At 51.5% G+C, this 26,870-nt stretch overlaps 1 protein-coding gene across 1 annotated transcript; it reads right to left on the bottom strand.

The window, feature by feature from the left end:
* Mpp2 (membrane palmitoylated protein 2) lies at positions 1-26,595 on the bottom strand. Its single transcript, XM_038327203.1, has 13 exons — positions 26,526-26,595; positions 23,742-23,805; positions 19,117-19,235; positions 5,238-5,390; positions 4,969-5,118; positions 4,424-4,651; positions 3,476-3,607; positions 3,258-3,363; positions 3,106-3,174; positions 2,764-2,925; positions 1,865-2,067; positions 1,441-1,569; positions 1-567 (listed from the first exon to the last, which is right to left on the bottom strand). Exons 2-13 carry the CDS (start codon positions 23,770-23,772, stop codon positions 391-393), a joined length of 1,659 nt encoding a protein of 552 aa, XP_038183131.1. The 5' UTR covers positions 23,773-23,805; positions 26,526-26,595; the 3' UTR covers positions 1-390.
* Between the last annotated feature and the right edge of the window lie 275 nt (positions 26,596-26,870).

Here is a 26,870-nt window from a genome sequence, read left to right as displayed (position 1 = left end):
CAGGGTGGGTGTGGCCAGCCCCAAGGAGAAAAGGCTGGTAGGGTCCTAGACCTACTGACCACAAGGTCAACGCAGTTCTGCTCTTCCCTGGTCTGAGCATCACAGGAGGGACTCTGAGATGCTCCTGGACACAGCATGATCCTTAGAGAGGGATGTCTGGTGGCCAGTGGACATCGGGAGTGGGCAGCACCTGGGTACAGAGGTACCCTATGAACACCACCTCCCTGGCAGTGCACACCTCTGGACTGAAGCCTGCTGGGAACTGTGATCCAGGGAAAACCAGAGATGGGGTGGGGGGGGGGTGGAGATCGTTATTGGGGTAGGAGGGTGTCACAAGTGGGCTGAAGGATGGATTCCCAACCAGGCAGGGAACAAGGTCCAGAGCAGAGCTCAGTACACCCAGCTGACGGGCACCCACTGGGGCTCTGTTCGAAGCTTCTCCATGGCAGCCTGGAGCTCACGAAAGGTCCTCTCCAGGTTGCTGTTGACCAGGCTGAGGTCGAAGTAGTGCCCGTATCCCCTCTGGATGCGGCTGCTCTCCTCCACTGTCCGCCTCAGATCTGCCTCCTGTCCCACACAAGGGGCTTCGTCAGTTCCTCCTCCTTGCTCCCATCATCAGAGGGATCTACAACCTGCCTACCTCACCCCAAAGTCCAGCCGCAGTGGTACAGATGCCCTGTGCCCCACAAGGCTGTGCCCCAGCAAGCCCAGATGGATGTAAAGGAGGAAAGGAGAGAAGGAGGGAGGAGGGAAGGAGGGAGGAGCCATTGTGACAAGCAGGGCACTAACCCTTTACCCACCCACAGGGCCCTTCACTACAGCTCCACAAGGGAGGATTAATTTTCTCCCATTAATAAGACAAAGCTCAGATACAGAGAGGTCACAGTGAGCCGATGGCTCAGGGATCCACCTGACTCCAGCCAGGGCTCCCTTCCCTTGCTGAGGTGGCGTCTATAGCTGAGGTGGCGTCATCATTCGCCTGGTACCAGGATGATCCCACAAATGGACAAGTTAATTCCCACCCACCCCTATACCTAAAGGAAGCTAAGCTGGGAAGCAGTGACGGAACTGGACAACTGGCTTAACGAAACCTAGGGCAGCGGTGTTCCAGAGGCTCCGGCTGCATTTTTGGTCAGGGCCATGGTGTACAAAAGCTGGCATCAGGTCATCAGAGGCTGCAAGCCCAACCCTAACAGCCTCCGTGGAGTAGAGGAGCTGTCGTAACAGGCATGGGACAGGAGATGGGGGCGTGGGGGGTGGGAAGCCTTCAGTTCAGAACTTGGCAAACCCTATCCATTGGGGCAATGCTGTATCAAGGTCCAGAAGCCTCCCCTGGCCATCTCTGTCCTGTTCTCCCACCGGCTCTCGTCAGATGCACAAATTACTGACCAAAGTCCAACTGCTCTGCTTCCACCACCCCAGGCGATCAGAGCCCCTCACCGTCAGCTGTTTCGTGGACACGCCGCTCTCCAGCGCAGCCCGGTTCATGGCTCGAAGGGTCTCAAAGTCAGGGGCCTCAATGAATACCACATAAGGTACAAACTCAGCTGTCCTCAGGACCTTCACCGCCTGCAGGCAAAGAAGAGGCTGGGAGCCATATCTTCACATGTGTGAGTGACAGGGTGGCACCTGAGAGTGGATGCTTGGGGTGCCTGGAGTTCTGGGACCTGGGTCCTGAGAAAGACAAGTAGCTGGAGGCGAACTGAAGGAGGGTGGGGAAGAATCCAGGAAGTAGGAAAAGGGCTGGATACTTAGCCATAGTCGAGGGGAACATGAACACTGGGAGCCATACAGGGCTTGCTCAGGGGAGCAGGGTGCGGGTAGAGGGACACTGACGGACATGAAAGGGAAGAGTTAACAGTACCTGGGGGTTGACGTCCAGCACGCACACCTTGCCAGAGGCAACCACGCCACGGATGGAGTCGATACGCGTGCCGTACAGGTTGCCCTCATACTCCCCATGTTCCAGGTAGCGCCCAGCACGGATGTCGGCCTCCATCTCCCCGCGAGACACAAAGCTGTAGCCCTGCCCTTCCCTTTCTGAGTCCTTGGGCCTCCGGGATGTGTCTGGAGAGGAAGCATGGCTGACGGGTGAGTCAAGTCACCCCACCTCAAAAATGCACATGTGGGTTCCATGTGGGTTGCATGATCTCTGAACTCATGTCTTCATACACACGGACCTTCACCCTCAGCCCTGACATGCATGTGTACACAAACACACGCAAGACACTTGTCCAAGAGGACTTTCAGAGAACAACTTGCCCCATCTCATGCACATTGGTGGTAGCAGATGCTCAGGAAGGGCGACGAACAGCCCAAAGCTGTATACGGCAAGGGTCAAGAAATCTATGCTTAATATTCTTGTTCCTGCCTCCAGGAACCACCACCACCCACCTCCACCTCCTGCTGACCCATTACTTAGATTAGAAGCCCTGTCTGCCATAAGGCCACACGCAGTTTAACCCTCTTTCGTGGATCCCAAGGTAGACACTTTTTTTTTCCTGACCCTTTTTGCAAGCAAAACTTGAGAAAAGAAATCCTGAAATAAAGCCAGCCCCTACGCCAAATCCCGAGCCTGCAGTTCCCTTCATCCACCCACAGAGGGCGCACACCACACAGCGCTCACCCAAAGGAACCACCTGACCTGGTGCCCCTGAAGATGCTCACTCAGTGCTGTTCCGCACCCCTCCACCACCATCCCTCCTTTCTCCCTTCCCCATCCCCATCCACCCTCGCACCTCCCGCTTCATGGTCCCCACTCACAGGGCACTGTGGTGCCATAGCGGTCTGGATCCCACAGAATGAGTTTGTTTTTCAGGCTGCGTCGGCCCACACCCTGAGCGCCAATCAGCACCAGGGTTTTCCGGCGGAATGGGGGCATGCGGGCCACCTCCTCGTAAATGAGCAGCTCGTGGCGGTCAAACTCTGGGCACAGAGAGATGGCACTGCTCAGCAGGCTGCCCCATTGGGGAGGGAAGGGGCTCTCAGAATGCGTCGTGCCTAAGAAGGAGGCTGGCAGTATCTGACCAGAGTTGACCCCCAAGGTTACTTGTAAGGAAGAGAGATATGGCATATTGGGCAACTGGGACAGGAATTAGCACCCACCTGCATTCTTGGTTGTCAAATACATCATGCGCTTCTTCTTCTTTCCCGAAAGGCTGCCACACAGGGTCCCTGGCCACAAGGAAACAAATGAGTAAAAACTGGGTGATTCCAAGTCTTAAATTGGGACTTGAGACGGGGGACGGGTCGCCTACCTGAGGTCGGGGTCAGTTCCAGGTCCCGTTTGACAAACGCTTTCCGCTTCTCCTCCAACAACTGGCTGGGGATGAGCCCAGCACTGCCCCCTTCTACGTGGCATGCCTGAAATGGCACATGCCAAAGACCTACCTGGGTAAGAGGACCCTTTGCAGCGCCCCATCCCTCCTGCCCCGTTACTGTACTTGGAGAGACTGTAGGAGTGCCCAGGGCTCACCTGCCACCAATTGGCATCATCCTGGTTTACAATCTGGAGCAAGTCCCCAGCGTTGAAGCGCAGGCCTGCTTCCTTGCAGGGGATGAGACTGTCGCGGGCAGGGTCATAATCGAAGTGGCATTTAACAAATACCTGAGCACAGGGATTTTGGAGGAGTCAAGGGACCGAAGAGAGAGTGTGTCCACTGGAAGGGTGTTTGGCAGACAGTCCACCCCTCCCTGCCACTCTCCCTGTCTAAAGGAGTGATGTCCCCAGGCCTGCTTACCCTGCCTTCCTGGTACTCCCCCTTGGCGATTAGAATGAAGAGACTTAAATTTAGCAATTAAGAAACTGCCCAAAACTGGGTCAGGCCCCAGGAAAAAGGAAGCAGATACCCAGGTCGGGGTCACTGGCACCTAACCCTGTAGTCTTCCTTGGGAGGACAGAATTTGGAGAGAGCAAAACCCAAAAAGGAGGGTGAGGTGACAGCTTTCACAATCCACTAAGGAAGCAGCTCCCAGGGCAGGTGACAATCCCACCTTACACAGGCCTGCGGGGTGAGGTCTTTGCACACACACACATAGGTGCAAAGGCCGCAAAGATCACTACATCCCTTTGCTCACTCAGGATACTCCATACAATCTCTTGCACACTCAGATAGGCCTTCCTAGTCATAGAAGCTCACATATCTCTTGCGTATGTGCACGAATGCCTACACGTAAGACACGTCCACGTGTGCTTATGCGCCACGCTTGGAGGCTGTGTAGCTGTCATGAGTACCATCAGCCTGGAGGGCTTGCTGGCTCTTCTTCCTTAGACATACTTAGGGTGGAACAGACCAAGAGACCTCGGAGCTATAGCTCAGCCAGCTCTGGGGCCTTGAGCAGGGTAGGGCTCAGGGAGCAGGCCCACCTGTGGGGGCTCAGCTCTGGGGCCTTGAGCGGGGTAGGGCTCAGGGAGCAGGCCCACCTGTCGGGGCAGGTGGGGCTCCTGGTAGCTGGGCAGGATCTTGAGGATGACACTGCCACTGGCGTTGCGCAGGAGCTCCTGCAGCGCCCGGGGATCGCTGCCCACTGGCTGCCCGTTCACTTCCTTGATGATGTCACCAACGTGCAGCAGGCCTTGCTGAGCCACCATGCCCCCGTGCAGAATACGAGCAATCACCAGCTCGCCGCCCTCCACTCGGAACGTCACACCCTGGGGAACGAAAGGAGCAGGTAGCAAGGCTGTCTCTGTCCAGAGTGGCCCTCCCACTCCTGTCTCCATCCTCATCCCCCCCCCCAAAAATCTCCTATTCTAGGCTCAGTTCTTCACCTATAGCCACAGCCTGGAGAGGATCCTGAGGGAGAATGTGTATATGTGTGCGCATGCACATGCACACGTGTGTGTACTCACAATCATGTATAGCTAAGTCTATATAGCCCTTGTATGAACCTGGGCCTAGTCCCACCTGCCCTGTCTCCTTCCTCATTGGTGACTCTCTATCCCCTCCCCCACAAGCCTCTGATCCTCACCAGATGTTCTCCAGCGGTCTTGCGGATGCCCACCATGCGCACCGCATCAGGAGGTACGGGCTGATTGCTGAACGTGGGATCTAGACCTGGGCTGGGGGGTGGGGTCTCATAGGTCTTTGAGGCCACTGAGTCATGTGTCTCCAAGAGGGACTGAAAAGGGATGGAAAAGAAGGGACAATGGGGAAATGCCCCGCTTCCCAACCAACTTCCAACTAGGAAATTGCCGCCCCCACCACCACCACCACACGCAGCAGCCAGCAGCTGGGAACCTGGAAGTGAGGCTCCTGGAGGATGCGTGCCAGTTCCGCAGCGGTGCTGCTCTGCTCCGCCAGCTGCGCCAGGTCCCGAAGGATCTCCTGCACCAGCTCCAGGTTGTTATCCCGAACGGCCTCCAACTTCGTCTCCTCCAGCCGCTCGTGGGCCTGGGGTGTGGAAGCAATAGGTGAGGCCAGCCAGGCTCCAAACCCCTAATCCTTAAACCCCACTGGCAACATCACTCTGGGTCCCACTTTAGTTACGCAAAGCACACACACACACACACACACACACACTCACACACACACTCACACACACACTCACACACACACACACACACTCACACACTCACACACACTCACACACACTCACACACACACTCACACACACACACATACTCACACACTCACACACTCACACACTCACACACACTCACACACACACTCACACACACACTCACACACTCACACACACACACACATTCATGTGTACTTTGTTTTTCTTTATCCAGCAAATGATGATTAACTCTATATGACTCAGCAGTTAAGAGCACTGGTTGGTCTTCCAGAGGTTCCGGGTTCAATTTCCAACACCCACATTGTGGCTCACAACTGTCTGCAACTCCAAGATCTGACACCCTCACACAAACATACATGCAGGCAAAACACCAATGCACATAAAATAAAAATAATTTTTTAAAGACTCAGTTTATAAACAGGACAATCTATTTTTTTTATTTTTTTATTTTTTATTTTTTATTTATTTATTTATTTTTTTGGTTTTTCGAGACAGGGTTTCTCTGTGGCTTTGGAGCCTGTCCTGGAACTAGCTGTTGTAGACCAGGCTGGTCTCGAACTCACAGAGATCCGCCTGCCTCTGCCTCCCGAGTGCTGGGATTAAAGGCGTGCGCCACCACCGCCCGGCAACAGGACAATCTAAAACACAGACTTCTGATTCCATTCTCCTGACTCACATGGTCACCAAAAATCATCAAACTGTCCCCAACTCCCAAGAAATGTAAGTATATGGAGTCAAGATCATGGTCGGATGAGACCTCAGACATCTTTTAGCCCAAGATCAGAAAGCCATGAAGGTAAAGTAACTTTCCCAGGGACTTGAACCTGGGTCTCCAGGCTCAGTGTGTCTTATGGGGGAAGGGGCAAGGAAGCAATTCATGAGACCAGCAAGATGACTCATCGTATAAAGGCGTTTGTCACTCAAGCTTGTAACCTGAGTCTGTTCCCTGGAACCCACATGGAGGAGGAAGGAGAGAAGTGACTTCACAGAGTGGTCCTCCAACATTCATGTACATGCTATAACATGCATACACCCACACACGTACGCACACACACATCATGTTAACATCTTAATACTTTTAAAAGTAAATCTCTTTAAAGAAATCAGGGGTGGGGATGTCACGCTCCTTTAATGCCAGCACTCGGAAGGCAGAGGCAGGCAGATCAGAGTCTGAGGCCAGCCTGGTCTACATATTGAGTTCCAGGACAGCCAGGACTACACAGAGAAACCCTGTCTCAAAACACACACACATACCCCCCAAAAAAAAGAAAGGAAGGAAGGAAGGGAGGGAGGGAGGGAGGGAGGGAGGGAGGGAGGGAAGGAGGGAGGGAAGGAGGGAAGGAGGGAAGGAAGGAGGAAGGAAGAAGGAAGGAGAGAGGGAGGGAGGAAGGAAGGAAGGAAGGAAGGAAGGAAGGAAGGAAGGAAGGAAGGAAGGGAAGGAATGGAAGGAGGGAAGGAAGGAGGAAGGAAGGAGGGAGGGAGGGAGGAAGGAAGTAATCGGTGCATGGTGCCAGCAAAGAGCCTTGCATATATTCGTTGCTTTACTAACCCTGGGGTCCATAGCTAGGCTCTGAAATCAGGGAAAGATCCCATTCCCCCCTTCCCAGCTGACAGTTGGCCTATGTTGGGTAATGAAGCAGTGTCATCCGGGGATCTATATGAATGGAGTCTTTCCTGCTGCTCATCTGAAAGACAGCCACAGACACTACATCCCAAAGAACATTAGCCTCCTCCAATCTAGAAACCACTGTGCCATTAGCACACACGAAAAGTGTAATATAGTTATGTGTGGTAATGTTATCTAATAATCCAAACTCAAGGTTCCCTACTATCCCAAAAGTATCCTTTTTAATTCTATTTTTCTGATCCGACATCCTACCAAGGATCATGTGCTGCTTTTGGTCATCGAGTATGTTTTGTCTTCTTTTTTTAAATTTTTTTATGATTTATTTATCTTTATTTTATGTTCTTTGGTGTGAAGGTGTCAGATCCCATAGAACTGGATTTTCAGACAGTTGTGAACTGCGATGTGGGTGCTGGGAATTGAACCCCGGTCCTCTGGAAGAGCAGTCAGTGCTCTTAACCGCTGAGCCATTTCTCCAGCCCAAGTCTTCTTTAATCTAGAAAATCTTTTTTCAGACACACCTAGAAGGAATTATTTCATTAGTTTAGGGATTATGCCATTTCCACAAGACTAAAATGTTTATTTATTCCTCCTTTGTTGTGGGATAATCTTTTTTGTACTCTGCATGAAGATATGTCTGTGTTTTGCCTCACCTGCCTAAGGCACCTGATTGGTTTAATAAAGAGCTGAATGGCCAATAGACAGGCAAGAAAGAAAAGGAGAAACTTCCAGGCACAAAGAAGAACTCAGGGTTAGAATCAGGCACAGCAGGAGACACCAGCAAGACAGGGAGGGATTGGACACTCAGAATGGAAGAGAAGAAAAAAAGCCACGTGGCAGAACATAGATTAATAGAAACACATCAATTTAAGTTATAAGAGTTAGTTGGGAATAAGCCTAAGCTAAAGGCCAAGATTCCATAACTAATAAATCTCCATGTCATTATTTGGGGGCTGGCGGTCCAAAGAAAGTATGACAAGAAAGATTTAATACACTCCTTTTTTATTTTATTTATTTATTTTAGGTTTTTCGAGACAGGGTTTCTCTGTGTAGCCCTGACTGTTCTGGAACTCACTCTGTAGACCAGGCTGGCCTCAAACTCAGAGAAATCTGCCTGCCTCTGCCTCTGAAGTGCTGGGATTAAAGGCATTGCACTACCACTGCCTGGCATATTTCTCTTTTCTTTTTCTGTTTGGGATTTTTATTTTTAGATTTTAGTTACTTTTAATTTATGTGTATGCGTGTTTTGCCGGTAATAATGTCTGTGCACCATGTACATGCAGTGCCCATAGAGACCAGAAGAGGGTATCATCAGATCCCCCGGAACTGCAGCGACAGATGGTTGAGATCTGCCATTATGTGCAATGCTTGAATCAAACCTGGGTCCTCTGGAAGAACAGTCAGTGCTCTTAACTTCTGAGCCGTCTCTCCAGCCCTATTCATTTGGGGTTTTTGTTTGTTTGTTTGTTTGAGACAGGGGTCTTACTGTGTAACCAAGGCTGGCCCAAACTTGCTATGTGAACTCCCAGAGCTCTTCCTGCCTCTGTCTCCCAGGTGCTAGGATTAAAGACACGCACCACCATACCCAGCTGTTATCTGGGTTGCCAACCTAACGGTTCTCTCCAGATACCACCTCACATCACACACGGAGATTCCCTTCTATCGTTCTTACTTTTTTAATGACTGCAAGACTCTACTGCACACCAGGAGTCCTATAACTTACTCAACCAGTCTCTGAATATTCAGCTTGTTTCTAACATTTTGCTATTGCAAGAAGACTGGGAGGTCTGGAGAGGTGGCTCAGAGGTTAAGAGCACTGACTGCACTTCCAGAGGTCCTGAGTTCAATTCCCGGCAACCACATGGTGGCTCACAACCATCTGTAATGAGATCTGGTGCCCTCTACTGGCCTATAGGATATACGTAGGCAGAATATGATATGCATAATACATAAGTAAATCTGAAGAAGAGGAAGAAGAGGACGATGACGGCGACTGGGAAATAAACATGATACAGTGCTCTCTATCCGTGGAGATCCTGCAGGCATTGCTAGAAGTCTGGCTGGGTCAAGCAGATGTCTCATATTCTGTGGGGCTGCAGCCAACTTCCTTTACCACCAGCATCGCATGTGAAATGTCTCCACAGCTCCTCCCAGTACTAATCAAATTTCTGAATGCCTGCCAGTCACTCCGATGAGAAATGATCTGTCGGTGGAGCTTAATTTGCATTTTGCTTATTATGGGTGCAGTCAAGCATCGCTTCGTATGTTTAAAGACCATCTGGGTATCTACTTGTGTGAACTGTCTGTTCATGTCTTTTGCCAATTTTTCTATTTGACTTTTTTTTTCCTTTCCCCATTTTTAAATGTTCTCTCTATATTGAGAAGATTAGCCCTTTATTTATGACATCTTTTGCAAATCGTTTTCCTCTAGCTTGTCATTTATCTTTGGATTCTGCTTATGGTAGTTTTTGCGTTGCAAAAAATATATTTAATATGGCTGAATGTATTCATCTTTCATGCATCTGAATTTTGAGGTTGGGAGGGGTGACTCCCATATAGAGATCTTCTAGAATGCAGAGTTTCATATTTAGGTCTCTGATCTGCTTGGAGTTTATTCTGGCATATGGCATGAACTGTGGATCTACCTTGATATCTTCAAAAATGACTGCAATGATGCCCTAATACTGTTTGTTAAAACTGCACAATAGGAGGCTGGGAGATGGCTGTCAGTAAAGCGCTCCTGTTTTGCAAGTATGAGGAGGTGAAATCAGATGCCCAAGACAAACATGAAAAGGTGGAATTGGGGTGTGTGCCTGTGATGCCAACAGGTGGGGTGGGGATGAGATGGGGAGGTAACAGGAAGATATATAGTTTCCTACAGCTCTTTGACTATACAGCCTGGCCAAACTGATGAGCTATTATGTGTGAGAGACCCTGTCTAAAATAACCATGGGAGGGCTGGAAAGATGGCTCAGTGGTTAAGAGCATTGCCTGCCCTTTCAAAGGTCCTGAGTTCAATTCCTGGCAACCACATGGTGGCTCACAATCATCTGTAATGAGGTCTGGTGCCCTCTTCTGGCCTGCAGACATACACACAGACAGAATATTGTATACATAATAAATAAATAAATAAATAAATAAATAACCAACCAACCATGGGCCAGAGAGACAGCTCAGCAGTTAAATGCATTGGCTGTTCTTGCAAAGGACCCAGGTTTGGTTCCCAGCATCTACACGGTGGCTCACGACAGATTCTAGATCCAGTTTCACGAAGTCCAGTGCTTTCCTCTTCTAGCTCCTTGGGCACCAGGTATGAACATGTTGCATGTATATGCAGGTGGCGCACACCTTTAATCCCAGCACTTGGAAGGCAGAGACAGGCGGATCTCTGCGTGTTCAAGGCCAGCCTGACCTATATAGCTAGTCCTAGGACAGCCAAGTCTACACAAAGAAACCCTGTCTCAAAAACAACAACAAAAGTATACACACACACACACACACACACAGAGGAGAGACGGAATAATACACACATAACACATAAAGGGGGAGGGGAGGGGAGGGAGAGAATCCTTATCTTTGATGAGCACACTGAAACGCCGAGAGATAGATAAAGTTGATTACATCTGAGATTTGCTTCATCAGAGAGGAAGCAGGTGGAGGTGTGGCTGAAGCAAGATTGTAAATCACCACAGGTTGAAGAGGGCAGAGTGCTGGACAACAGCTCTGGGCACATTTATTTTTTTAATTCCACAATGTTTTCTAAGCTTGCAAGATAGGGGAAGTTTTGTTTGGTTGTTTTGGTGGAGGTGAGGTTCCCAATATGTCGCTGTGCTGGCCTCAAACTCTCAGCTTCATATGCCCCTCCTACCTCGGCTTCCTAAATCCTGGAATTACAGGCATGCATGAACCAGTCACCAAACCCAGTTCATACAGGAAGAGTTTAATTTTTTTATTACATTTACTTATTTTATTACGTTTTACTTATTGAGGGGAGCATGGCACAGAGTGCATGCCGAGGCCAGGGGACAGTTTTCTGGAGTCAGTCTTGTGAAGAGACCTTAATAACATTTCACAGACAGACATGATGTCTGCGTAGAGCAGGGCCTTCCCCCTCTGTCTTTCACAAACAGGACAGGGAACAGCACCCGACATGACCACCTAAACTGTCCATTTTCCTCTTGGCTTGCCAATGTTCCTGTTAAGCGGGACAGGCCATTGATGGGTCCCATCAACACAAGAGTCCCATACTAGGCCAGAAACAAGCCTGTAGTGGGGAAAACCCCAGAGCACAGTGAGAGAGAGAGAGAACTTGCCTGGAGCCTGAGAGAGAGAGAAACTTGCCTGGCTCTGGGTCACTTCTGTGCCCAAGGCTAATGCTGGGACTCTTGAGTTGCAAGAAAGAACAAAGTCACAGGGGTACCAGGAATGTGACCACCGCAGGCCAGCGCCGTGGCTAAGGTAATCCAGCTCTGACCCAAGTATCCGACTTGGGCTCCTGAGAAGTTGCTCTTTGGGGCTTTAGCATCTTCTGCTACATGGATAGGGGCAGGACAAGCCAAGCAGGCTAAAGAGACTAACCTGACCAACAAAGGAGTCAGGCACCCCCCAGCAACTCGCCTTGGACTTAATGACAACGATAGTCTTGGCTGGCAACTTGACTACATCAAGAATCAACCAATGGCTGTGATGAATTTTCTCAATTAGATCATTTGAGGTGGGAAGGCCCACCCTAAATCTGGACCACACTTCCTGGTGGCAGCCCAAGGAAAAGGATGCGGGAGAAAGAAGCCTTCACCTTTTCGTCTCCTTGCCCCCGCTCTTGCTGGCAGGTCCATGCACCCTGTTGTCGAGGCACTCCCTTGCTGGTGTTAGACTCTGCTTCTCCAGGACTCCAACACAGACCCGCAGACCCGCAGACCCGCGGCCAGCATCGCTCTAGGAGTTCCCAAGGACTCAGCACCAGATTGCAAGGGCTGGAGAGCCAGTTTCATGGACTGAACTATTGCATTCTTTAGCTTTCCCTCAGGAGACAGCCATTGTAAGACCTTCTAATAAATCCTGTGGGGTGTGTATGTGTGTGTGTGTGTGTGCTATTTATATATTCATTCTACCAGTTTGGCAGTTTTGTTCCTGAGAACTCTGACTACCACAGTGACCTCTGATGCAGAGAAAACTCTGAATATGGACCCATTAAATACAGAGCTGACATTTCGGAGGGTTAAAAAACATCTGCCTCACCAGTACTGAACTCTCTCAGCCTCCAACACAACTGCCAATCTCTGGGGGGCCTTAGGAACTCAGAGTTGGCTCACAATGCTAGTTCATGATGTGCTTTCATGATGGGTTTAGGCCCAGTGACTTGGGAGTTATTGGACGATATTCTCAATCTAACCACAGGCCCCACCCACCACATATCCATTGCCTGCATTCATGGTTCCCTGGCTTCCTGTTTATCTCTCTGTATGGATTCTACACAGTCCTAAAGGGAATATAATTTGTAGCTATTTAAGAGAGAGAGAGAGAGAGAGAGAGAGAGAGAGAGAGAGAGAGAGAGAGAGAGAGAGAGAGAGAGAGAGAGAGAATATCAAGCTATATATGTAAAATCCTAGGTGCCTAGTTTGGGGTTTTGTTTTATTTTGTTTTCAATTTATTATGAAAATTTACTTACTGAGTTAAAAATCTATTTTCTCTACTACTTCTTGCTTATTTTACTAGGAGTGATTTTTAAATTTTCTATGTATTAGCATTTGCTTTCACGTGTGTTTGTGTCTGAGATGGCAGGTTAAAGTCTTAGGTAGCCTCAAACTGGTATGGATTCTAGGAACCAAACCAGGGTCCTCTGCAAGAGTGGCAGATGCTCTTAACTGCTGAGCCCTCTCTCCAGCCCCCAAGAGATTTTTTTTCTTATTTTCTGTAAAAGTGATTGATGTAAACACAGTTATTAGAGGCGCTGGACCTGGGACCCAGGAGAGAAATTTGAATGTCCGTGGTGACCATGCATATCCATTTTGATCTCAAAGTCATCCTCAAGATGGCCTGGGATGTAGCTTGGCTGGTAGAGCTCTGGCCTGGCATGAAGGAAAATGCGGGGATCCCCAGCATATGGTAACCAAGTACAGCTGTGCATACCTCTAATCCCAGCACTGGGAAGGCTGAAGCAGGAACTCAAAGTCAGTCTCTGCGACATAGTGAGGTCAAGGCCAGTCAAGGCTACAGGAGGCTTTATGACTCACATACCTCCTCCAATGCAGGGTCCAGGAACTGGGGCCAGGGACATGGTCAGTTGACAGTAGAGGAAATAATAGTAGCCTGGTTCTGCCAACTACTGAGCCAGAGCCAACAGCAGGCTTCAACCATAGATCCTCCACAGCCATCTCTGCAAAACTCCTTCACCCTCTGATTCCCAAAGTTCTGATCCTGGCAGAGGACAGAACTCTCCCTTGACCTCTGGGCTCATAATTAAACTCAAGAACTGAAGCAAGTGCCAGAGAGCAGTGTTCCAGAACCCTTCCATCAGGGTTTAGCAGCGGTGATTTGCTTTGGCTATTGGGACATCAGCAGAGGCTTGGCAGGGTCTGTGACCTGGAATTTGTTCTCCCTGGACAGAGAAAGCACCATGTGGGGAAGGCGGGGCCATCTTCCTACAGGCTGAGAAACTATATGGAGAGATATCCGGTCACCTCAGGCATTGCAGCCTTCTGAGCTGAGACAGCAGTCGTGGGCGAGGTCATCTTAGACCACCCAGGTGAGCAAGTCCAGCCCAGAGAAGCCACCCAATCTGCCTACAAAACCACAAGAACTAAACCACAGCACGTCGGGGAGTCTGGGGTGTAGCAAAAGCTCACTGGTTTAGGGAGTTCCCCACTGCCACACCTTCCCCTTACCACACACACCTTTGTCAAGGCTCCAATCTCATTGGCTTCCCTGTTCCCTCATTGTTCTAGAGCCCTGGCTTGCTCATCCAGCTCATCCAGGGCAGCCTAACTACAGGACAAAGCCTTCTGAGGAACTCAGGCTGATGGAAGACTATACCACAGGGATATGAATAATATATATCCATAGCCACTGCCACATCTGTTTGACTCTCTTACCAGACAGGTGTGCCTCTCCTCACTTCTCAGAAGAAATAACTGATACCCACAGATCAACAGACCACAGGGTCTGAACCTGAAATGCACCCCCATGGGCTCACATTTTTGAAAGCTTATTCCCTAGCTGGTAGCACTACTTAAGAGGGCTGTGGAACTGTTAGGAGGTCCTTAGATCTACCTATCTGGCAGAAGTAAGACACTCGGAACAGTCCAATGAAAGCTACAACCCCGCCCCTAGTTCCAGCTGTTCCCTGGTTCCTGGTCCACAGTGATGTCCTGAGCCTCCATCCCATTCTCTTACTCCCAGGAACCCTGCCAGGACAGAATGCCCTGAAACCATGAGTCAGAATAAGGGACACCCCAAAGTCAGTCAGGGGCTCTTCTGCCTCCAGCCACTGCTCTTTGCTCTTCATCATGTGAACTATTTCAAATACCACCTTCCCATGCATCCCTGCAGACAGGCGAGCCTGCTGTTAGCAACTTAACCGGTTCCTAAATGCCATTCGCCTTGGACTGCTCACCTTGGCGTTAGCTGCCTCTGAAGCACCTGTTGCTGGATCCATGTCAGCCCTCCCAGATGCCAGGCACCTGCTATCTACAGCCAGCCCTTGGACTTAGGAGCTGCCTGTCACGCTTGCCCTCAGAACCTTTAATTCCCTGGGTTTGCTTCCTCAGGCACCCCATCCTTGGCCCCAGCTCTACCCATCCCAGACCCCCCCCACACACACACACACACATGCCTATCATATTCTCAGAGACAAAAGTCAAGCCCAACTCCTCAAAGGCAAAGGAAGGAGGCAGGTTACTAACGACTACAAAGAGTTTAACCCGAATCCCTTGGGGACTCTGAGGTACTTCTTCAAGAGAACCAAGATTTTGCAGCTGGATTTTTTTTTTTTTTTCATTTTTCAAGACAGGGTTTCTCTGTAGCTTTGGAGCCTGTTCTGGAACTAGCTCTTGTAGACCAGGCTGGCCTCGAACTCACAAAGATAAGCCTGCCTCTGCCTCCTGAGTGCTGGGATTAAAGGTGTGCACCGCCACCGCCCGGCTGCAGCTAGATCTTTAATCCAGGAGACAGCTGTTGAATAGATGATTGGAAGAATGAATGAATGAATGAATGAATGAGGGAACGAGGGAATGAATGAGTGACAGAGCCAGGAATCCCTCTCTGGAAATCTGTGAAGTGCTTGGGCAAGACCATCAGGGAATGAGTGTCACTGAGGGAAGTCACACTTTGAAGGAAGCTGGATACCACCCAGCCCTGACCCTGTGACCCACAGATGTGGCCTAACCCATACAACCCTGAATCCAGCTTTGGAAGGTTACAGATGTTGAAGCTCAAAAATTCATGCATTCAGCACTTCCATTGTCAGGTCTACCCCAGAGAAACCTTCACATTGTGCATAAACACACGGATATAAGGACATTTTCATCTGTGCTGTCCTTTTCAGGGCAAAATCCGCACCACCACCCGCATCTTCCAGAAGGGAGACACTAGACTCTGCACTCGACACTTCACAATTGGAACACAATAGTTCAATGAATCTCACCATCTTTACCTATACTTAGATCAAGAACTTTACTCCCTACACGAACTAGAAATCTCAAATACAGAAGCAGATTATACTATCTTTCCATTTATGGGCAATTTAAAGGCATGGATAACAAGGGCATATTATTAGTGGTTAAACCCGTATATAGATAAGGATAGCAAGCATTCTGGGAAATGACATCACCAGTGTTTACCCTTGGGAAGGGACAGCAGTAGAAATGAGGAAAGGGGGGGGGGGGAGTGGATTTAACAAACAACATTTTTATTTCTTCAGCAGAACGAGTAAGAGTTGGAGAGAGGGCTCGGCAGTTAAGAGCACTTCATGCTTCTGCTGAGGGACCCAAGCTCGGTTCCCAGCACCTACATCAAACGGTTCACAACCCCTGCAACTTCAGCTTCGGTGATCTAATGCCTTCTTCTGGCTTCTGGAGATACCCATGCACAAACACACATACACATAGAGAAATGCATACATTTTTAAAGGGCTTTAAAAAGAAAGCATAAAAGCCAAAAATAATCAGTCTCGATATTAATGCTATGGAAATGGGTATTCGGGGAGTGGTTACATTATTTTCTTCAGTCTTTTCTATTTATCCACTCAACAAATATTCAGTAAAAGCCAATTATGTGCCAAACACTGTCTTAGGCTCTGCGGTCATCCAGGCAGACAAACCTTCCTGCCTGCCTGAAGCATATGTGTTCAACATTTGAACACAAATAATTCCTCCCTCATCATCTAAAAGGCAGGGTCTCACTGTGTTGCCCAGACTTGCCCTGCACTGGGCTCAAGCAATCCTCCTGCCTCAGTCTCCACAGTAGCTAGCACTACAGGCACGCGTGAGTTCTTGCTTTAAATTAAAAAAAAAAAAAGTTATCTTCAATGACCACAGAATGCAAAAAGCAACCTCCCTTTCTCTTGTACCCTCCAATCATCTTTTCTCTTGCCCAGAATTTCTCAGACTTTTTAATCATCTGCTCTTTTCTGTGTTTTGATTGTTTTTGTTCGCTTTGAATGTTTACTTTTTGTGGTTTCTGAATCCAGCATTTCCTGGAAGCCCAGAGGGACCTCAAGCTCTCTGAGGCTGACCTTCAACTCCCCTGCTGCTCACGCCTCTACATCCCAAGTACTGGGATTAAACAAATAAATCATCATGCTGGGTTCTTGTTGCTTTTTACAGGACTTTACTATGTTGCCCAAGCTACCAAACGCATAGGTCTCCTGCCTCAGCTTCCCGTGTACATGGGCAATAACGTATGCCAGGTGTGTCCCTTCTTCCAGCATGACTTAATTGCTCCACACCCTGCACCAAGGCTGCCACCATCCTATGACAGAGTCCCCACAAGGCCCTAGAGAAAGCCTACTACCTGGGACTGGAGAGATGGCTCAGTTGGTAAAGTGCTTGTTGGACAAGGATGAGGTCCTAACTTTGGGTCTCCAGTAATCCAGGTAAAAGTTAGGCTGTGAAGAGTCCCTGGGTTTGCTGTTCAGCTAGTCTACCCAATTGGTGACCTCCAAATTCAATGAGAAATTCTGTCTCAAAAAGTAAGGTAGAAAAATGATTGAGGAAGACACCCAACTTCAATCTCTGGGTCACATACACATGCACATGAATATATGCACACATGTGCACACACATACACATATGCACACATGTGCACACACACATGCACACAAAGAAAAGACAAAGGAAACCCTACCGCCCTCTATACTGCCTCTCTGTCCTATAATCCCTCCCCACCATTCATTTCTGAAGACCCAGCTGACTGCCTGAGTCTCATTCCCACATCACCTGCCATTGGCTCTGATTCCCAGGTGCATGTAGCCACGCCTACCCTCACTACAGCCTTCCCCTCCAGGATCTCCTCTTTAATGCCCCTGAACAACAGACTTATCAGTAGCGGCCACACCCTGTATGGTCGTGCCATCCCTCCAGAATGTCCTTGGAAATATTCCACTTCCTACCTCCCTCTCTGACGTTGGCCTTCTCTTCCATCTCTGCCCTCACCACTCCGCAGCTATGGTGCAACCTCAGAGAGACCCCCCTCCCAAACTCCAGGTGAGTTTCCTCCCAGCCTCTTTGTTTCCTCCCAGCCAGGGCCCCAAGGTCATGTTTTCAATCTCAGGCTTTTTTCATGGCTCCACCTACCTCTGAGCCCTGAATCAAAAGCCCACCTTCTTCTTCCTCTTGGGGGAGGGACTGAGTCATCCCACCCTGGGAAGTCAGTGCCTACCAGGGACTGACTGACTGGGTCCCTGTTCACTTGATCCTCTCCCCTTCAGTGACTGTCAAACTTTGCTTCTGATCCCCTGCTTGGACCTTGACCCTTGAATCCCAGGAGAGGAATGCCTGCCTTTCCTCAGATTTCCCAGTGATCAGCCTGACTTCCAGCATTCCCAGCCTTGCCTCCCACCCAGCGCAGGAGCACCCCTTTCCCCAAGGAGCACCCCCTTTTCCCCAGGAGCACCTCCTTCGCCACAGGAGAAGATTCCCTCTTTTACTGTTGCACCCTCTCTACTAAAGTCAACACCAGCCTCCCCCACTTACAGCAGAACCTTGGGTTCCTCATTATGTCCTATCCCATAACTGGTCTCTGAAACCCTCCATGTGGCTGCCCGGTGGGGGGGGGGTCTCCCAAACACCTATGTCACTGTCTCTTCTTGCCTAAAATGTACGAAGCTTGCTTGATACTTGAGGAACAATATCTGAGCTCCCAGGCATGACCCTCACAGTGCCCTCCACAACCTGCCACCATCTTCACAGCTCACTGTCTTTGTCTGGCACCTGAGGCCCCAGCTTCACACTTCCAAATACCTCTCATTTTGATTCTTCTGCCCAAGCTCTTTTCCTACAGCCCAAGATGCCTGCCCCTCTCTGCGTCCTCCATACTCAGGCTAGCCCCTCCCCCTCTCGGCCTCCTCTACCCTCAGAGGCTCAGGTAGGTCCTGTCCTGGATGCTCCCCCAAGCATGCGTGCATCCGCTCCTAAAGTGCCATTACGAAATTCTCATAATTTTCTCTTTTCCTGAGTCTGCCTCCCACCTGGCACACATGCACAAACACCCAAAGGCAGAGAAGTGGGCAGGACCAATCTGGAGATTCCAATACCCAGGCAAGCTCTTCTCTCAGTCAGATGTTCCCTTGCCACCTCTCACCAGCCAGGTGCAGCCAGGTGCAGCCAGGTGCAGCCAGGTGCCACGGAAGCTCGTCTAGCTGCACCTGGAGGTTCATCATCCAGGCATGATATCCTTCCACACCCTTTCAGGTGGCTCCTTCTGTCATGTGTCCCATTCCGAGGGTTCCCATGACCCACCTCCCTGATACACCATACCTTGGCCAGGGATCTGACTATGGGACTTTCCATAATGCCTCGAAGGAAGATCAGGTCCAGTTCCGCAGCTCCAGTGGCATTGGGGAGAGATCCCAGGTTGTCCAAGACTTGCTGCATGGCTGGGGGAGGGGCAGTGAGATGCTGAGTATCAACTGGACACAGAAGATGAAAATTCAGCACAAACCCTTCCATCTCCAGCCCCATAGAAGTCACCCGACAGCACTTTCTACTCTCCTCTCAGATTCCCAGGCAGAGATCCTGGGGGCAGGCAATAGTTTTCCACCCTCAGCAAAGCCAGCCTGGGAAAGCAGGAGGCTACCAGGAGCAGGAACCAGACCAAGGAGCAGAGGCAAGTGTCCCCTTTCCAGATTCTGCCCAGCACCAAAGACCCAGGCATCCCACTCAACTTCTAGCTGGGTGGAAGCATGAGGCAACCACCTGTAGCTGGCAGGCCCCAGGGTAAGACAGTGCTTGGAGGGGGTCCCAGAGCCATGAAAGAAGCCTGAGATTGAAAACACGACCTTGGGGCCCTGGCTGGGAGGAAACAAAACAAAGAGGCCGGGAGGAAACCCACCTGGAGGTTGGGGGGAGGGGGTGTCTCTGAGGTTGCACCATAGCTGGGGAGTGGTGAGGCGTAGAGATGGAAGAGAAGGCCAAGGTCAGAGAGGGAGGTAGAAAGTGGAATATTTTCTAGGGGGTCCAAACATAACCAAGAAGGCAGCAATGCCAACGGCCAGGGTCAGTGCAATGCCAGTCTAAGTTACAATACCACTAGCTTAGTGTGATACTGCACAATTCTCTAAGAGACATCATTATTAAGAAATTAATGCATGAGTTAAAAAAAAAAGTCAAAACAAAAGCCTGGAATAACAGCAGGGGCTGGAGAAACAAGCACCCAGAGATAGCTGTGGGTACCCTGTGGGTAGATGTCAAAAACTACATCGCCTCAGGGTTGAGCACTATCAGCCTGGGATGAGATGCAACCAAGGACATCAGTACACCTGAAACTGGTCTCCCAGAATGGGGTAGAAGCTGCCTTCGCTCCCGGTGAAGGTGGGAGGGAGCTCCAGGGGGTGGAAAGAAGGAAAAAAATCAGTGTGCCCAGCTGGGAGCAGAGATGGGCAGGGGGTATCATTACTCTGCCACCCACGCCTACTTCTGCATAACAGCATCCAAGCCCTGGAGGAGGGGGAGTGGGGAAATAGGCTCCCTGTCACCTCTCTACAGTCTTGTCAGAGCTCCCCTCCTCCAAAAAGTGAGGGTGGGCAGGAGGGGGCCCTAAAACTGGAGCTTGGGGAGGATGGCTTAGGGCTCCTGAGCCCCATTTCTTTCCAGTTCCTCTTCCCCATCTTCTCCATAAACCACAGCCCAGTCTGCCTCCAGACCCTTCCTTTCCAGGTCCGGACCAGAGACTTACAAGGTCCTTCCAGGGCTCTCAAAGAAGGCAAATAAGAGCCCTTCCCAGTCTGCCAAATGTCCACAGTCCCCCGGCCTGCTCACTGACTGCCCAGACAACCAGCTATTGAGGGTGGGGGACTGAGCCGGGGGGAGTAATGCCCTCCGCCAGATCAGCTCTTCTGGCCGGTGGGCGTCCAGATCTCCCCTAAGGGCACCGCTGCCCAGGTGCCCCAGAGACCACTATGAGAGGGGTCAGTTAAAGGGTAAGTGCCCCTCCTCTGACCTCTCCCCACTCCTCTTCCTACCTTCCCTGCGAAGCTCTGCCTCTTCTGAGGAGCCCAAGGAAATCCCCTCCAAGGAAGCCCCACTGCCTGGGCTGCAGGCCATGGCGACCCCTTGGCGATCCTGGAACAGTCTCCCGCGAGGTCGGCGCCTTCCCAGCCAGACGCGGGCTGAGCTAAAGAAGGCGGGACTCTCAGAGCGCTGCAGGATCAGCCAATAGCAAGGCTCCGCCTCCTGGACCGCCTTGTTGATTGGCCAAAGCCCGCCTGCTGGTGAGGAGGGGGCGGTAATGGGTGGGAGAAGGGAGGTGGCAGGAGAGAGTCATCCATCCTAAACTGGCCTGATCCCTGTCACCGGTGCAGGTAGGGAGGTGGCGATGAGACTGGGGTAAGTCAGTCCCTCAGGACTGGGCCCTTTCAGCCAGTGTAGAAATTCCAGGTGACGGGCAGAGCTTCATTCCCGTCTTGCTTTCGTACCTCTCTCATATGGACGTCCCTCCTCTACTTCTGATGCTGACTCCTACCTGCTCCTGACCTTCACCCTCTCCCCCATGCCAGGCTAGCTTCTTTACAATAACCCCCTCAACCGAAGGAAGCCTTCAAGAACAGCTCTAGGTCCCCTCCCTGTAGGTGCAGGAAGGCAGTAATACCATTTGACAAGAGGCAAGTATCTTAACCTCAAATGCCATCATCCACTGGGGCACGGTGTGGGCGGCGGGTGGAGGGAGAGACAAAATGGTGGTACCCAAGGAGCAGTAAAGGACCCGCCCCTTAACTCTAGCTTAATAGTTGCTTCTCCCTTTTGCCATTATTATCCATCAGGTGAGGAATGATGCCCTGGAGCAAGCCAGGCACCTTAGAAAAAGGCGCAGCAAGAATAAAAGTGGGCAAGAGGAAGGGCCTTAGTGACGACCCTGTACTCCATGTGAACGCATGCGTACCAGTGAGGCCACTACGAGGGCACTGCTATTGCTGTTGCTGCCACCTCCAGTCAGCCATTCCCAGAAGACTGGCACCAGGTCGCCTTGCACCCCTGGTTGTCATGGCAGCAGGCAGGATTACACACAAGGACGGTAACCCAGGGGTGGCAGAGATATTTAAAGGGACAGCCTCATCTGAATGCAGGCCCACATGCTCACCTTGATTCAAGGAGAGGAGTGAGCCTGGTGAAGAAAGAAGAAACAGTGGGACTGGAAGAGAGCGCAGGATGTCTAAACTCCCAAGCTGTGTGTGATACCACTCACATAGCTCCCAAACTCTCCTTAACCAAAGTAAGGGTGAGCCCTCCCATAATAACAAGGGCCATTTTGATCCATGGGGAAGGGATGGAGAAGGAACTTGCTAGTTTCACCTTTGCAGAGCCCAAAACAGGGATGCCCCCCTGGAATCGGGTGGCCGGGTGGGGGGGAGGAGTGGGAGGGGAGCCTGTCCTCAGATGAGGGGCACAGCTGGGTCTTTATCAGACCCATAGGAAGTACAATGGCCACCAAATGATAAGGGGCGGATGAACCCTTAGATTTTGAGGCTGAGAAGTCCACAGAGGGCTGGCTAGGGAAAGGGAGCACACTGTACTTCTTCCTTTGGATATAGAAGCAATGAACAGGACTCCATCTAGAACAGGGCACCAGGGGGTGTCTGAAAACTCAGGCCACACTCATAGACACAGGCTCCCCACCCTGTGTACCCCCACCAAGTGTCCTGCAGCTGGAGCCTACGCCCTATGCAGCCCCTCAGGTCACTGCTAATGGGTTTACTTGGCAGCTCCAGATGAGAAGCCTTTAATCACAGGCTCAGGGATGGGTCTCATTCACTCCTAAGCAGCTTTAGAGCAGGCTAGCTGGTGACTAGAGCAGGGGGAGAGGTTGGGGAGGCATGAGAAAAACACGAGCCCTCCAAGAAGCTGGGGACATTCCATAGTATGGAGAATGAACCTTTCCTGGGGGCGGGGAGAATGTGGCAAAGGGGTCACAGTTTAGGTTCTAGCTGGCAGACAGCAATTTTCATTTTCTCAGAGGGTAGGAACAAGGATTTGTTCTATCCAAAGTGGGGTCCTGGATGCTTTGCAGAAGGAGCAGCAGGATCCCCTGTGAAGAATTCAGGCCTTCTCAGGGACTCTCTCGGCTGTAGCCAGAGCTTTCTAGACAAGGAGCCTAATTTTGGTGGGTCTCAGAAAACACTCTAGGAACGACTGGGGCACGGTGTAGACTTTGGGGCATGAATGCAGGGGGGTGGGGCCCACTGCAGTCATCAGATTCTGGGAGATATAGGAGCAAAATTAAAACCACCAGTCCCATCCTGCCACTCTATTTCAGAGGAAACAAGTCCTCCAAGGGAGATGGCCGGCTGACATCAGGTCAATGCCATAACAACCAGCCACCTCTACAGCAATGAGTTCTCCCCTCTCATAGCCTTTGAGTGTTCCTATCAACCCTTTGGCTAGGCAGTCTCCAGCCAGCTCTTGGGTTTTGCAGCCTCTGTAATCTAAGGCTGTAACACTTACAGAACTTTGTGCAAGCATTCCTATCTGGGGTTTTTGTCTCTCTATTTACACCTACCGTAGTTGTCCTGCCCCCTAGCCTCCGGGTAGGCAGAATGTACTATGGACTTCTCAGTTCCTCCAACCTGTACTATCCTCCAAATCCCAGATTCCTCAGCCACATCCTGGGCACTTCCCTGCCATTCCTGTCCAGCTGCAGTGTGCACCATCTCTGGAGCCAGCACCCTGGCCCTCCAGTAGGTGAGCCGTGCTATGTAACCCAGCGCTACCTGGAGCCAGTGAGGGTATTACTCTGCTCTCTCTGATCCCAGTGAGGAGGCAGCTGAATGAAGGACTGAGTGGCTGAGTGTGGTATGACGGGGGAGGAGTACAAAGTGCCCCCGGCTCCTACAGCTGCACTCCCCTCCCCCAACCACTAAGGTAGACTGACAGCTTCACCCTCTTCTTACCAGACTCGGAGTTCGTGGCAGCAACTGGCATGGTGAGGTCAGTGAGGACTCTGGACTCAGTCTCCTAGAGCGGGAGAGAGGAGGATGAGAAGGTACAGGGCAAAGCCAGGGACATGAGATACCAGGAAGGGCATCCTCGTCAGGAACAGCCACATAGGAAGAGGAGAGCATTGCCCAGAAATGGGGGGGGGGGGTTGGATTAGCAGAGCGACCCCAAGTGCCCTGGAAGGCAAGAAGAGCAGATAGCATGCCCCTTCTCAGAGGCGTGAGAGACAGGAAGGATCAAAGGCTAATCAGTTTTCCCCAAGCCCCACAGCTGGTAAGAGAGCTACAATGAAAACCTAGGCTTTATGACGTGCAAGGAAAAAATATTTCTCACTGGACATGCTGATGCCCACCTGTGCTGTAGTACCAGCCACTCAGGTCAAGGCAGAAGGGCCCCTCAGCCCAGGGATTTGAGCCAGCCTGGGAAACATCCCAAAAACAAACAAACAAAACATAATATTTCTTTCTGGTTCTGGAAAGAGATTAAGTGTGAGTCCTGAATAGAAGCCAAAAGCGGGAAGGGTCCCCAGAAGGGAAGCTCCGTGAGAACAAGAATGGACTCCATTACTCACCTCTAGGCCCCAGGCCTAGAACCTTTGGGTGTCCCATGAATACTGGTGTCCAGCTGACAGAATTTCTATTTCCTTTCCCACTGTCCTTCTGGCTTCTCTCTCTCTCTCTCTCTCTCTCTCCCTTCTCATCTACCAGGTTCAGAGTTGGGACAGGGCGGGGTGGGGGTTGTGCAGCCATAAACAGGCATAGAGTCTGCCCATCCCAGGGTCTCCCCAAGCCGAGAGTGGCTCCTTCATCCTCCCTGAAAAGGATAATGGGGTGACCCACCACTCTTCCTCTCCTTGCCTTCCTGGGCATGTGCTACTGGCTAAAACCCTAATTCCCTAGTTGCCATGACAACAGGAGGCAGTGGCTCACAGCAAGGGTGGGGGAGTAGGGGGAAGCAGCTGGCAGTGCCCACTTTAAGACTAAAGCCTTTTGCACCCTAACAAGGGGGGAAGGGAGTCACAGGACCACTCCATCTCCACCCAAGAATCCAAAATGAGGAGCATTTACTAACTTTACTAACCGCCTCTCTGCTTCTCGTAAGCCTAAACTAATGACCTCAGCTCTGGAGGCAGAAACCACAAAGGTGAGTAGACTAGCTCCTTTTCCTCCTGGATCTTCTCCAGAAGCATTGAATTTGCAGAGAGAGGGGAGGGGAAGCCCTCTCACACTAGTACCACTGACTGGGGGAAATGTCCAGGCTCCACTGTGCCAGCCAGTGTCCCTTGTGCCAACTCCCCTGTTCTTTCCTAGAGAGTAGGGGCCACCCTCTCATAGCTCAAGCCGTGTTTCCTAGTAGAGGTGCTCGCTGCGGGGTAACTCTTCCCGGAGCAAGGAGACAGGGAAGAAGCAAGGGAGGAGCCTGTATGGAAACCCTAGGCTCGGGAGTCCTGCCCAGTGAGCCCGGGTTTGCTCCCTGAGGAGTTGGTTCCCACGGTGTCGGCTCGCTCTGCCCCACCCCCACCCAAGTCTCTGAGAGGGCGGGGCCGGCTGTGCCCACAGGAGAACGGCAGTGCCAGGCAAGCTAGCCTGGTTCCATGCCAAGGTCCCCGGGCCCAGTCATCACGGACCCAGCACCTCAGCATCCAAAAGCCTAAGCCCAGGTACCCTCCCACTCCCACCTCCACCGCCACCAAGCTATCCATCTTTCCCCACCCCCAGGGTGTCTGTCTGTAGGTGAAGCCCGCCAGCTTCAAAGGGGGAGGTTTCCTCCAGCCTCCCACCCACCCCTCCATCATTGCAGACCCAGAGAGGTGAGAAAGAGGAACGCCTGACAAAGGCACTTTGGAACCTGGTAGGGTTGTGGGGAGGGCTGGACGTAACTAGGAGCCGAGAATGGGGTCTAGGGAGCAGGAGGACGTGCCCGCACTCACAATCAGACCGCCCCCGCCCCTCCAATTCAGTCCTAAGCCGCTGAGCGCTAGGACCCAGGAAGGAGGGGGCGTGTTGCGAGCCTTCAAAGAAGGCTCTTTGCTTGCGCGCCCGCAGAGACCAGGGGATGAGGTCACTGAATGACTGCTTCTCCCCCCCCCCCAACCCTCACTCCCCACCCCCAGTCTTCATTTCCCCACCATCCTCTTAGTTGACCTAACTTTCTGACCCTGGCTCCTCGCTTCTGGCACGAATTCCCTCTGAAGTCCCCAGGCATTAAACCCTGGCCCCTGAGACCCAGCAACCTCCTGTTCCTTGCAGCGTTAGCAGGGTGGCTCTTCCCAGGACCCCCTCCCAAGGAAGGTCGAGATGTTGGCCTCTTGGGGTGCAGAGTGCCAAGGGACCCAGCACAGTCTCAGTCTAGTTCCCCCAGGGCCGGAAGCGCCGGCAGCATGGCTCTTACGTAATGCTGGGATCCGAAGTCTCCCCCAAACCCTGCACAGACCCCGAGAGGCCGCGCCAATACCTGGGCTCCCCTCAACTCAGCATCCCTGCGCCCGGTGTCCCTCTGGAGCCCTTACTACTGGGATGGAAACCAGCATCCCTGGAATGAGGGATTCAGTTCTCCTCACCCGCATCCCTGAGAAAGAGAGAGCACCGGGGGCTGCGGCTGGAGAGGGAGGGGGTCGGCTTGGGAAAGGGGCCCGGGAGTTTGGACCTAGAGAGTTGGGTCCCCAAGTGCAGTGCCAGGTCGAAAAGGAGGCAGGGATCGTGAGGTGGATGCTGGCCCAGAGGCCTGGGGATACCTACCTGCGTCTTGGGGAGCCCCTAGCTCCTGGCGACTCCGTGCAGCCGGGCGCTCCACGGTTATTGCTTGTCAATCGCTAGCCGCGCTCTTAAAGCGGCGAGGCCGCCTAGGCGCGAAGGGGCGGAGACAGAAGAGGGCTGGGCCGCGAAAGGGACGCGGTAACCTCCCGACCACAGTAAAGTAATCTTACAGCAGCAGGCGGGTGGGCGGGGTGGTAGTGGTTAGCCGACCTCAAAGCCCACGACACCCCCCCCCCCAACTCGTAGAAGCACCAATGAGTGTCACTTGGCGCCCAGGAATTCTTTAAAAGGGCAATGGTGGAAAACCTGAGCCTGGTGGGATTGGGA

The sequence above is a fragment of the Arvicola amphibius genome, chromosome 4 (genome assembly GCF_903992535.2).
Source record: "Arvicola amphibius chromosome 4, mArvAmp1.2, whole genome shotgun sequence".
Taxonomy (NCBI): domain Eukaryota; kingdom Metazoa; phylum Chordata; class Mammalia; order Rodentia; family Cricetidae; genus Arvicola; species Arvicola amphibius.
This window is presented reverse-complemented; position numbering and strand designations above follow the sequence as displayed.